This window comes from Anarrhichthys ocellatus, unplaced genomic scaffold (assembly GCF_004355925.1).
Source record: "Anarrhichthys ocellatus isolate YVR2014 unplaced genomic scaffold, GSC_Weel_1.0 scaffold8, whole genome shotgun sequence".
NCBI lineage: Eukaryota > Metazoa > Chordata > Actinopteri > Perciformes > Anarhichadidae > Anarrhichthys > Anarrhichthys ocellatus.
Genome location: NW_022280038.1, coordinates 1,129,337 through 1,142,443, shown reverse-complemented (window position 1 = coordinate 1,142,443; position 13,107 = coordinate 1,129,337). Strand labels below are relative to the sequence as shown.

General features: G+C 42.8%; 2 protein-coding genes across 2 annotated transcripts in view; both read right to left on the bottom strand.

The window, feature by feature from the left end:
* The window catches only part of LOC116384103 (enhancer of mRNA-decapping protein 3), a 23,329-nt gene extending 18,616 nt beyond the window's left edge, over nucleotides 1–4,713 (bottom strand). Inside the window, exons 1-3 of the mRNA XM_031848489.1 lie at nucleotides 4,556–4,713; nucleotides 3,493–3,672; nucleotides 2,654–2,850 (exon numbers count right to left, since the gene is read on the bottom strand). Coding sequence (XP_031704349.1) covers nucleotides 2,654–2,850; nucleotides 3,493–3,656 — 361 coding nt within the window. The 5' untranslated portion in view covers nucleotides 3,657–3,672; nucleotides 4,556–4,713. The remainder of the gene's footprint in view (nucleotides 1–2,653; nucleotides 2,851–3,492; nucleotides 3,673–4,555) is intronic.
* A 71-nt stretch (nucleotides 4,714–4,784) lies between these two features.
* On the bottom strand, nucleotides 4,785–8,288 carry cyp1a (cytochrome P450, family 1, subfamily A). The gene is made up of 7 exons (XM_031848488.1): nucleotides 8,186–8,288; nucleotides 6,874–7,763; nucleotides 6,649–6,775; nucleotides 6,461–6,550; nucleotides 6,221–6,344; nucleotides 5,976–6,062; nucleotides 4,785–5,870 (listed from the first exon to the last, which is right to left on the bottom strand). Exons 2-7 carry the CDS (start codon nucleotides 7,711–7,713, stop codon nucleotides 5,573–5,575), a joined length of 1,566 nt encoding a protein of 521 aa, XP_031704348.1. The 5' UTR covers nucleotides 7,714–7,763; nucleotides 8,186–8,288; the 3' UTR covers nucleotides 4,785–5,572.
* Nucleotides 8,289–13,107: the final 4,819 nt, after the last annotated feature.

Below are 13,107 nucleotides of genomic sequence, written 5' to 3'. Positions count from 1 at the left end.
GGGGTCCCATGCTCAAGCTTCTGTATAGGAATGAGTGACACAGGGAGTAAATAGCTATGAGTCTTGCTGACATAAAACAAAAAATGAGAGCAATATGAACCTATTTCTTTTCATAACAAATACAAAAAAAAGTAGAAGACTCTTCCTTTTGTGCTAGCTCCCTCTTCCATGCACAGGAAAGGCGCCATGGCAGAGGACATTTTTACAACCGAGCTGAAGAACATTACGCAGAGGTTATTATAGCCAATGCTATTGACCTCTGACTCCTCCATTGTTTGGTGATCCGAGTGTGAAAGTGAACCGGCTTTAACTGATTCTGGCAGAGGCTACGGAGCTGTCCAAGCAGACTTCCTGCTGACAAGAACAAAATGCTGTTTTTAGGCTTTATCTAATCAGGGAGGTTGAGCAGCACATTCTGATGTTCACAGCGTACATGTACAAATGTGGGACGGGGAGAATGCAGATGTGCATTTCTGTATCAACATGTGACTGAGACATGTGATGGCAGAGCAGGCCTCACCATTTATCATATTTAATGGTTATTTAGAGGTTGTTCAACCACATTTTGGATATTAAGGGGGTTGATTTCCATAAACTAAACCAGAACAAATTGCTGCCATAATTACAAAACTACGTTAAATTGAAGGTTTTATAATAAGCTTTTTCTCACAGTTAGAATATAACAAAATATCCAAAAGCATGACATGATACAGCCTCTAAACTTTGAACATCGAGTCATCGCTACACAGCTACAGATGACTCGTATTCCGTTCTCAAATGACTCGACGTCTGCCAGAGGAGGAACAGTGGTCACAAGTTGACCCGTATCGCCCCTAATGACTAAGACACTGGACAAGAAACCAGCTTACCAACACTACAAACCACAACCATTACTACTGAGTTGAATCAACTCCTCTACACAGTCTGAGCTCTAATATCAACAATATTATAAGCTTCACAAAGGCAGAATGTTTTGGCTGGGGCCACTGTGTTGCACGACATTGCTTGGTTTTCCTGTTACCATGGCTGCAGTCAAAAAGTAAAAAAAATAAAAGACTATGGCCGAATCCCAATCTCCACACTCAAGGACTTTGATGAGCATTTCCGCAAAGTCCGTGAGGGTTAAGGACTGTCCCACTATCAAATTGTCGAGGGTTTGAAGGCTCTCTTGCAGACATTTCAAGCACTTTAAGAACCCTTTCCATAAATCAGCATATCTGCAGACTTTGCCGGAGGGAATTACCCACAATTCATAGCAACGTGACGTTAAACACAGGGTTACCAGTGGAAGCCGGAGACGTAAGAGAAAAAAAAAAAAAAAAAAAAAAAGTAAACAAAAAGGACTGCACATGGCTGTTCAGCGTGGCAGATTACATTTACACAAAAACATTTGGGATTAAAGATGGAAGATAAGAACACATGAATACGATAGAGACTATAATAAACAGCTGGTTTATTCATTACTATTTCTTACTTATTACTATTAAAGCTGTTTTGACAAAAACAAATAGATTATCTGACAAATAACTCATCTCGTGAGGCAAAAGCCTGGAAGATGTTCAAATCAGGGAGTAAAAATATAAAAATAAGACAATTGTACATAACATCAATATTTCCTACTTGCAATAATTTGAATTCAATTTATTACAAGCCTATCTTGCATTTTATAAACTGATGCTTTTTCTGATTGCTGTAACACTGAAAATCCCATTGGACGTCGCCATCCTCATCATGGGACTACTAAAGGATGTATGCAGTGGACGTGTTAAAAACACATCAATGAGCCACAATGTTGCACTGCGTGACATGTTCCTTTATTACCACGAACAAGGGTAATATCATTTTTTTGGAGTCTATCCCACATCCTGGTACTTTTACACAAAATTGGAGGCCGGAAAATCCTTCCCATTGTGGACTAGAAAACATCACGCACGTCTGTTGTACAATCAAAAACAGCAACGTTGGGTGACTTTACATTTTTAGCCCGTCGTCGGTCGCATCTTTCTGACATTTCTAAAAGAAGATGGGTAAATTGTGACACTGTTGTGTGTCACATTTCCTTCAGTGAATAAACAGTATCTATGTTCTGTTGCTCAACAGAGGAGTGCTGTTTGGCCATCGCTGTGGTAAATTCAATACATGACTCCCAATATGAACTTCGCAACAATAGGGCTGGGAAATGCAGCTGAATAAGCAAAATCTTTAAATAAATGGGTCTTTCCTAGGAAAAGATGTGTCAAACTGACTTAATATTTTGGAACATTTGTAAAAAAAAAAAATAGCTTTTCTTATCTTCTCGTATTGCACTTCACAATCATGCTCCACTTGGACACTGTCCACTTGTTTATCAGCTGCAGTGTTGGGTGTCGCAGGCTTCGGGACAAAAGCCGATTGTGTTATCTGCTGCTGATGCTGTGAGCAAACTTTGTGTATCCATTACTCATTAGAACGCCAAAAGACATTAATTACACACGAGATGTCAAACAATTCAATTCTCCTAGTTTCAATTAAAGGCATTACCAATTAATGAGATGTTTCTTTATTCTACACTGCCTCTCCTTATTAAGCATTATAAAACTCTAATGTCAGTATTGTCTGTCAAAGACAGTTAACTGGGAAGTGTGATGAAACCCAGGCTCACCCATCTGCCTACCTCTGCGTAGGATGGTGATTGGTGCAGTGCTGGAGTGGGAGCTGCTGCTCGTCACATGAGGGAGAGCAACTCTGTTACTCTGACCATGGCGTGCTGGAGGTATGAAGCTGGATTCTGTTGCAGCTCTCTGACCGGGGCTGGGCTTCTTGACTGTATTCTGGATATCTAGGAACTTTAACTCCTTGATATCAATGGCACTACAGAAGACAAAAAAAATTACTGAGCTTACTTAGAGCTCAAACTGCAATTCAATTTTCAGTCAGCATGCCAAAGCATAAAAGGATCAGACATGGCCCGTTGAGCACATTGGGTGGGAAAAGCACTAACATTTAAAGAGATAAGGGTTTCAAGGTTGCACAATCCTAAAAATGTGGTAAAAAACAAACAAAAGTATTTAAATCAGCATCTAGAGCTGGACCTGAATTTAAAATATAGACGGTCATATATATGTGGCAGATTTGTTTTCATCCAGGAAAGAAGAAAAAAGGTAAAAAAGAAAAGAACAAAAAAATGGTCAAAAGCAGTTTTGTAATAAGAAATTGTTTTACTATATCTAACATGCATTAAAAACAGATCACTTGTTTGTCAGCCCTTTTCACCAAATGTCATTTAGACCTTTTAACAACATCTCACACTAAAATATAATCTCTTTTGGTTGCGGTAATAATTATAAATCTGATTCCAGGCTGAATGTGAACATTAGAGACTTGTTGGTTCCCACCAACAAACATTGCCCAATGTAAAGCGTTCAACATTGCCCATGGTGAATTGGTTGAATCTGTGTGTTTTCTTTTGATGCTTGATGAAGAAAAAGTGTGCGCGTCCTTCTTCTTTCTTACCTGAAAGTGACCTCGGGAAGAGGACATCTGACACCATTGTGATAGGGCTGTCTCAGCGAGATGGTCTGGCTGGCGTGATCGACAGATGACACCTCTCCCTGATAAATTCCCAACGTCAGCCCGCAGTTTATAGACACAACACTACCCAACCAGTCTGTGGCCATTCTGTTCGCTGTGATCCTATGGTTCAAACACATAAACAAGAGAAATCAACCAACGGTAACTTTAGGTCCATTTCAGCCAGGTCCGTCACTGCAATCGAGTACAATGAGGATATTAAGGGTTTTAGCAACATGGGAGGAGTTATATTTGACAGTTTTGAAACAGACATTTTAGAGGCTGATATATGTATTTTAGAATTGGTGTGCTGTAAAAATTGGGAGATTGTTTTAACAATTAATTAATTATCTTATCTTATTAAGTTGCTAAATGTATGGAAAAATGTTTTACCCTGTACACTGTAAACGAAGACGTCATATAAAGTGTCATGGTCTGCTGGTGTAGCTACTCGGTCCACTAATGTTGCAGCACCTGATCTTAATTAGCTAGCTAATGCACCACTGCAATGTACCGTTTGCTCATTTGTGAGTTAACGTTACTTTCACCAACGAAGAGAAGACTACAGTTAAAAAAGACAGTTAAATTTGACTTGAACTGGGATAACTGATAACTAACTGCGTACTGTTACTAGCTGCTCGACGTATTATAATGCGTTTCACTACCGTTAGCGAGCTTTGTGCGAATATTAGCTTAACGTTACCGTTCATTTAAAAAGGTTTTTCGCGTGTGTCTGAGGTAGAATTGACTATTAAAAACGTGGAGGGGGGAAATAACCATAACATAACATCCATATGAGGGCAGTGTTCAGAATAATATACGGAAAATCACAACATTAACTATACTGTATAACCAGTATGCTGTGCTAACTAGCTGGACAGCTAACATTAGCTTCGCCTCTATATCTATATCGCCTCTGTATCTAAGCTGACTGTTGTAAACTTGAGTGTTTACTTCTCTTGAATACTCAACCCGCGTATATTCAGTCGATAACGGACAAATGTACCTTGTCGATAAATCTGTAGCGTGGTGTCAAGGAAAGCTGCAGCTGTTTTTTGTGCCGTTTTCCGGTTCGATGCGCGACGTCACTTCCTTTATGTCTCACGTGGGTTTGTTGTGATTTTTTCTCTCTCGCTTTCTCTCTAAAGTTTAAACTAGTGACCGTATCCACCTTTATGTGAGGGCCATTACTGTGTTTTTTTTTTTCAAATCAAGCAAACGATAGGAACAAGATGATCATTGCAACATAGTTTATTTGTGTGGCTGATTAAAGGATCAAATGTCCTTACATGCTATACAATCATAGATACATCAGAGATACAAAATACAAAATTGTATCGCCTACTAGTATATTCCAAGAAATCACTGGAACTCTTTTGGTGTCCTGATATTTCAAATAGATGCACAGCAAAACTATTTACCTCAAAACAAATACTAGGCACATAAAGAAACAACTTTATAAAATACAAAACTAACTTGATATACACACAAAATCACATTTCGGGGTACAAATATAGCTTCACTGTCTTACATCCACATTGTAATGGAATCAAAAAAATAATTCGCTTACAGGTATAAATTGTGTTCCCATGTCACAGAGGACAAACAATTGCAACAGTAATGCCCATCCGGTAAAACATACCGTGTGTCCCAAAGTTGAACGAGGCAAGTTAGTCTCTGAGTGTTTTACAACTTCTTAACAGGAGCAGTTTTAGTTTAAAAACACAGGAGAAGCGGGTATCTCCTTATACTTCACTGAGAAGCACCAACCATGTGCAGGAAAATCTCTTAGAGAACCAAAAAAAAACATGACAAAGATATGTTCACACAAACGCAGACATCTCTGACAATCTGCACATTTTACTCATCTGCTTCAATGCCCTTAGCTCTGTAGCTCAAAATCAGCATCTGGTGCTTTACATTCTGAGAAAGATGCTTCTTTCGCTGACTGATATCCTAACAGTGCCCTCCATACGGTGGCAACTTAACACCACCTATTGAGTCACACACACTGGAAATAGCTTCACTGCTCACTCCTTGCTCGCATCGTTGCTTTGAGGTGGCAGCGCTTGTGCTTCATCGTGAGGCCATATTCTGGGGTCATGTCCAGCGGCTCTCCGGGCATCGCGTGGAAGTGCAGTTTCTGGACGATGATTGCCAAGAAGAGGTAGACCTCGTTCCGCGCAATGACCTCGCCAATGCAGCGCCGCTTGCCCATGCCGAAGGCCATCACCTTCTCCCCCTCCAGCTTGTTTACCTGGGCGCCGTCGGCGCTCAGGAAGCGGTCCGGGTTGAAGGTGGATGGGTCTTTCCACAGCTCGCTGAAAAGTGCAGAGGATGAAGAAAATAAGATGTGCTGCACAATAATAGAACTGGTTTGTACTTGAGCAGCTTTGTCAGTAAACTGTTTTAATTAGGAAACTTACGGATCTTGGTTGACCTGCCACTGATTGATGAAGACGCAGGTGTCTTTGGGAATGAAGTAGCCATACAGAGACGTGTCTTTTGTGGTGCTGAAAAAACAATGGGCAATGTGTTAGTCCGCTGCATATTTGCAGGTTTACATCTAGGTTTACATGCTGGTCCCGTGAGAATTTAGCATGTCATTAACACACATTTCCACCTGCATGTGTGGCACTCTCATGCATCTTAAAAAGGAGATGAATCTCACCAATGAGGGATGGTGAAGGGCAGGAACGAAGAATGGCGAAGGAGCTCCAGGATGAAGGCCTCCAGAAAGGGCAGGTTGGGTTTGTCGGAGAGAAGGGGAGTGCGATCCAGACCCACTTTGTCCTCTGGAAAAATGAAGAGATTGGAATGAGCTTTCCTGCATTACTGGTTTGATACTACTTTTCGTAATATGAATGCACTATCCGAGGAAGTGTTTTGTGTAAAAAATAGCTGTACTTACTCAGCTCTTGATAAAGCCTCTCCTGTATCTCCGGGTAAGCCACCAAGTACATCACTGACCAGGACACGGTAGTGGAAATGGTGTCAAAACCTGGAAGAGAAACACCTTTGTAAGGACACCTGTCTTCTTTATTCATTCATTCATACTTCTTGATCAGATCATTCAACATGTGGAGAAATTCAACCTACCAGCTCCAAACAGGTCATTGACAATTCCCACAATCTTCTCATCTGACATCTGGACGTTGGAGTTCTCATCCAGCTTCCGGTCCTCGCAGTGATCGATGAGGGAGTCGGTGATGTCACGAATATGGTCCTGAAAGAAGATCATTGCACGTTCATATGCAGCGATTGAAGTGGGGGGTATGGAACAGTGTGTCATTTTTCAATTAAAAACGTGGAAGAGACGCGTACCTTGTCATAGGTGGCGTAGTGCTCGCTGACGATCTTCTGCACGAACGTGTTGAAATGCGCGTTGATGCTCTTGAACTTCTTCATCATTTTGCTGGGCAGGAACCGGAGAGCCGGGATGAAATCCGCGGGGTTGCCACTCCCCACCACCTGGCTGAACTCGTCGCTGAGGTTCACCAGGCTCAGCAGCTCCTGGTCGTCGTGATTGTAGCGGCGGCCGAAGCACATGCCGCAGATCACGTTGGCGACGGAGACCACGATGTGGCGGAAGGGGTCGAAGCTGCCGTCGGCCACCATGACGGTGTTGAGCTGCTCGATCAGGTACTCGCCCTCCTTGCAGATGTGCTCCTCGAGCATGCAAGAGTACTCCGGGGTCGTGCCCTCCAGGGTGGAGAAGGAGCGCAGCGCGCTGTAGGCGAGCTTCCTGCGGGCGCGCCACACGCCAGCCTGGTCCGTGCTGAAGGCCAGGCTCTTGCCGTCGTTGATGAGCCTGAAGCTGTACAGGTCAGGTCGGCCGGCGAAATCGTCCCCTTGCTTGATGAGGGCCTGGCGCAGCGTGTCGCTGCCGCTCAGCACGACCACGGGGCGCATGCCGATCTGGATCTGGAAGATGTGGCCGTAGCGCTTGCTCATGGCGGTGAGGCTCAGGTAGGGCCTGCTGCCCATCTCCAGCACGTTCCCGATGATGGGCAGGGGCTTCGGCCCGGGCAGCCGACGGAGCCCCTCGGGGATCTCGGTGTGGAAAAACTTGAAGATCAGGTAGACCAGACACAACGTTGTCATGGCAACCAGACTCTCAGATACCGACACTGGACCGATAAATGGTAGTATCGTAAGCACCATGATGACGACTTCCTCTTTTTTCTTTTTTTGTATGCTGGCTTCTGCACAACCTGGAAATTAAATAGGAGGGGCATTAAAGTAGTGAGGACAGGGAGGAGAAGTGTTGTGCAACATGTTGACTGCATGCGCCATAAACTGAAGTAACTCAAGTAAATGGCACACAGCATGTGTTTGTTATTAATTAGACTCGATAAGTTTGCATTCTGCATAAAACTTTTTTTCACAATGCTATATGCAACATAGTCTAGTTTACTACCACTACCATGACTCACAGAAAGCCTATTAATACAACGCAGTGATTCAAAAGGAAGCGTACGTTAAAAAGGTGCAACTGCAAAGAAGACCAGACTCGTATGTATTAACAGCAATGCTTACAAAAAAATCTGCACTCAGCAGTTTGCTCTTATCACTCTGACATTGTTTGCTCAGTTGGAATCCAATGTGTCGTCATGTGCATGTATAATAATCTTACCTCAGTGAAGCAACAACGGAGCAGCAATGCTGTGATCCCAGAGAGATAGTAAGGACAAAATATATATTGTTTAGTGAGTTAATGCCCGAGTTTACTCTCTTAATGTCTCCAAAGCAGAGAATGGGCTCTTGCTCTTATAGTGCGCTCCACAGCTTCATTGGCTGCTCTTCATGAGGTAACCCCGCCCCCCCTCCCCCTCCCTCGCTCTCTCTGTTTGTCATGAATGAAGTTTAGTACAGAGAAAAAGTGTGTGTGTGTGTGTGTGTGTGTGTGTGTGTGTGTGTGTGTGTGCCTGTAAGACTTCATGTCAATGACGAAATCGCATATTTTACAGTTGCTGAAAGAAAGCTTTTAGGTTGTTTTTTTAAGATGCTATCTATTATTATAATATATATATATATATGTTTTACAATATCTGGACTATACGTTATAATTGTAATGCCTATTAAAAAAATACCCGTGCTTTGATCTCATCAGTGCCAGCTCCCTGATGCAGTAACCTTCTAAATTGTAATCAATATTAAAAGCAAAATCCACTCGGCTATCAATACCTCTCACACATGAATTATGGCAGGTCGCTGCTTCGATGAGCTGACGTGTGATTTCAAAATGATTCGAATCAGGAAAGCTTGTCAACGTTGTGGTAAAATTGATTTTATTGGTCGAGACCGAGACGAATTATATGTCTTTTGCAAGAAAGAAAAGGTCCATCACAGATACATCAAAGGCAATTATAGCCTAAATGTCAGGACAATTTATATTTCCTCTAGAAATAATGGAACAGTGAGTTGGCTTTTTTGACTTCTAAAGTCAGTCCTGTTTGCCCCGCAGTGACACAATCGAGGTTTTGGTGCGTGAGAATAGGAGTTTTGCGACAACTTGCACATGCAACAACCACCCAGGCGGCTTAAAATCCTGATACAACAGTCAAATGCCATGTCGTGCTTGTACCTGTTTGTTCTCCGCTGGAGTTAAAGATTGACCAGTTGCGTGAGAGCGCAGTGATCAAACCTCCCCTTTGAGGAGGATGAGTGGGTGCGGGGGGGAGGCAGCTGGAGTGCAAAGGGTATATGAGTTCAATACCATTCCTCTTTCTCCTTTGCAGCCTGTTTTATACCCACAGAGAATTTCCCAACAAGCTCTGTCCCTTTTGGGGGATTTGAAAAAAACCCAGAATATCTGATAACTTCATTCGATAGATGAGCTGAGAAATGAGAACTATAATCCTTACTAATTTGTTTCAATTTATAATATTTTAGGCTATATATATCTGCAGCAGTCCCAACTGCGGTCGTAGACACTGTCCGGACTCATTGCGCAACAGGTGTTAAACGAACATCTGTGACAGTCGGCGATGGAGAAAAGACACATTCAGTTTTTCTGCTTCCATAGATATCAAAACGTGTGACTGTCTCAATAACACAGCGAAAGTAGGATTATTGACCTGCTTTGTCCGCATGTTCACAGTTTAGCATATTAAGTCATTTATGAAAGGATTTTCAACAGATTGATTTCTATGGTAAATCTACTTTATCACCAATATAACACATTTTGTATAGAGGAATCTAATTTTGCATTGCAAGTGTCAGTGTTTTTGGATATTTAACAATTGTATTTAGTCCCTCGTTGATTCTGAGATTTGGATCAGACAATATGAAAATCCTTTAAAATGGAATCGAGACTGAAATCACTGACTGGTACACAAAGACTCATATATATATATATATTTGTAAAAGCCAGTTGTAATTTGGGGGATTTTAATTATTGTTTGCACATCTTAAGTTATGTTCTAATTATACCAAATGGCATTGGAATAAACATCCTGTTATCCACTGAAATCAGACATAAATACCAGCTTCACAGCCTAAATGTAACCATTAAAGTGTTCTGTCTGTGGGCAGACAATTCCCTCACATATGTTGTGGTTATCAGGATACACGTGTCCAACATGTCTTCACTTTTAGAGGAGGAATTATTTCATGATTTATTTATGATAAAGTAACGACAGCAAGTTATGAAGGGTTAATAAAAACACAGTTTGCACATTATGGGTTATTGGCGTAGACAAGACCACCGTGTATTTTAACTCGAAGTGACTTGTTTGTGTTTAGAAATAGCCCACACACGTTTCAGGCAAAACCATCGTCTACCACGCATAAGGACACTGCGAACCCCCCCCCCCCCCAAAAAAAAGTAGAGCTATGAAATCCGGGGAAGAGTTTGGATTGAAGGAAAAGTCCGGCAGGTAAAAGTTTGGGTTGCGTATTTATTTGTGCGTAATCCGCGCGGCTCAGCGCTGTCCTGATCCTCCCGGACTTTGTGTGTTTGTGTGTGTGTGTGTGTGGTGTGGTGTGGTGTGGGGGGGGGGGGGGGGGTTGACTCTCCGGGGACTCTCTGCCGTGCGCCGCGGGACTGCGCCTCTGGTGCTGCAGGTTGCGTGAGAAGCGGAGCTGCCGTCCAGAGGGGAGGGTCCCGGTCTTCTGGACAATCCTAAATCTGCTTGGTCAAGTCACGCGAAGGCGGCAGCCTCTGGAAAAGACACAAGGGTCTTAAACTCGCAGAACAAAGAGCGCGGGACGCGAGACTCTCTCTCTCTCTTTTTTTTCTTTCTCTCCCCCTGCTTGGGCACGAAGGTGCACATATTTGCGCGCTATAGCTTCTGTAAATGCGAGGATCTTGGGGCTTTGGAGTCATGCAATCTGCCACTCAGGCTTCATTCACTGCAGTCATGCAACGCGGTGCGTGGGGCCGGACTGAGCAGCCGCACATGGCGAGGACCTGCAAAACAGCAAAACAAGTCATGAGAACTTGAATTTATAAAACAAGGCAAACTATAAGTCACGCTTTCTAACACGCAGCGGGACCCAGAGAGGAGCCTGGCATTGCTCAATTGTGAGACAACGGAAAAAAAGAGACGTTTAATTTGAGCAGTGATTTAATTCCGCAGCTTTTACAGAAACAGTTATACACTGTCTTTGTAAATAATATATATTAATAATAATACTAAATAAATAAATACTTAATATGAACATTTTGAGAACACCACAATTAGAGAGAAAAGCCAGCTTTTTATCCAATAAATCACACAGCTATACACTGTATGCCTTTTACACATACTATTATAGCTGTCTCTCTCTCTCTATACTCCCCCCTGCACCCCCTAAAGAATATTACAGTTGCAACAATACACCACACTGCCTAAACACCATGCAACGCAGGGCTGTCTGTGTGCTTCTGAGGGACACAATGCTGTTTCTACAGGGAGTGCCCTCAGTGGCATCCTGTTGCTCTTGTGGCTGAAAAGAGAAACCCATGTCAGCTGTGCCACATTGATCAAAACACAAACCCACGAAGGGAGCATTACTCATTTCACTACAGTGCGGTGGGCCTCAATGCATTTAAAAATCTGGGATGTGGGAGTGCGATTGTGTTCCACGGGGATGAAAGTGAGCCTGATTAAAGATGAACGCGCACCTCGACGGTGGACAGTCTGCAGGTGAGAGCCGGCTGCATTCTCAGCGGGTGCTCAGGCTGCAGGGGTGTGTGTCAGATCCCAGCAGGTGAGCGGCATTCACAGCTGGAGACGGGGGGGCAACTGTAAATGTCACACAACGGTGCTGAAAACTGCACTTTTTCACCTTTCGAATTCCCCATTTTCAAGGCAATTGGGCTTCGGTTCCTGCAGCCGAAGTAAGGGGGGGGGAGAAAAAAAGAGTATAGGTAGCAGAGGTGGAAGAATGTGAGTCAGTGGGGGGACTCTGTAGTGAGGTTTTCTCCTAACTTCTTAAACAGATTAAAGAGATTACAGGTTACTACAGGAAGTGAAGACTCATGCTATGTGTGCAGATTTGACCACAGCCAGAGCAGCAGCAGGTCATGCACAGGACGAGCTGGAATGCAGAGCTGGAGGTGTGCGGTGTTAGTTTCCTCACTGGCCGTTTCACAGAACTGGGGAGGGGAAAAAAGAAAATGTTTTGCCCTCAGCAATATACCTCCTAAATTCTTGGACATAAAAGCAGGTGTAATGACATGTGAAGGTTGTTAATTTCTACTCACGCAAAGGCTGTCACGTACACCTTCAGAGCAGGTGTGTACATCCGTTTCACCGTGTGACTGGAGGTTGTTTTTTTCTTTGTGTGGGTTTTCATGATTTAGCGCGAGTTGACTGAATGAATGTGCCTCTGCGGGCCTGTCACGAAGCGACGAAACCTCTTCAAAACACTTAAGATAACAATTTATCTTTTATAAATTTAAATATTGCATTTTCTTGCATTTTACACTGGCCAGTGCTCCTTCTTTAATGCTTATTCACCACTTTTATTTTGCTTTTGTAAGTAGGAAATGACAATTAACGTGTAGTCCTAAAACCTGCTCAAAATAGAATACCCCTCCTTTAAAATCAATGACGTGGTGGGGTTCTTAAATAATACTTCACACAATACTTCCTTAAAAATCAGAACATGTCCTCAAGCTGCCTGGCTGAAACGCTGTCCAACAAGATACCAAAGTCTTTTCCTCATCCAGCACTGCTGTACCGATGAGCTTTAAGGAAGTGGGGAAACAAAATTGGAATTTCCCTTCAATGATCTGACAAGTATCACTGTACATTTGCATGAAACTACAATGTGAACCCATTATTATTAGAAAATGCTCTTGATGATGTAATAAAAAGACGAAAGAAAACCACACATGGTGGGCAGGAGTGGAGGTGGTTGGGTCAAACAAACGCAGGACTTTCAACCAGGAGACTGGTGTCGAGTTATTCTGAAGTTACGTTAGTAATGTTTGTGACGTGTTCTCCGTATTTATGTAGCGTTGTTTACTTAGTTTACTAGTTTAAGCCCAGCCATGATGTTTTTTATTAACATAACTACGGTATTTAACGAGTTGTTTAATGAGAACGTGTCGAGGAGTCGCATTTC

Bases quoted from the DNA above. Each gene is read 5' to 3' on its own strand.
- cyp1a (XM_031848488.1), bottom strand. From the start codon at position 7,713: ATGGTGCTTACGATACTACCATTTATCGGTCCAGTGTCGGTATCTGAG. The intron at 6,551-6,648 runs GTAGGTTGAATT...TTTCTCTTCCAG, and splicing joins CAATGACCTGTTTGGAGCTG to GTTTTGACACCATTTCCACT. The intron at 5,871-5,975 runs GTAAGTTTCCTA...TGCACTTTTCAG, and splicing joins TGGCAGGTCAACCAAGATCC to CGAGCTGTGGAAAGACCCAT.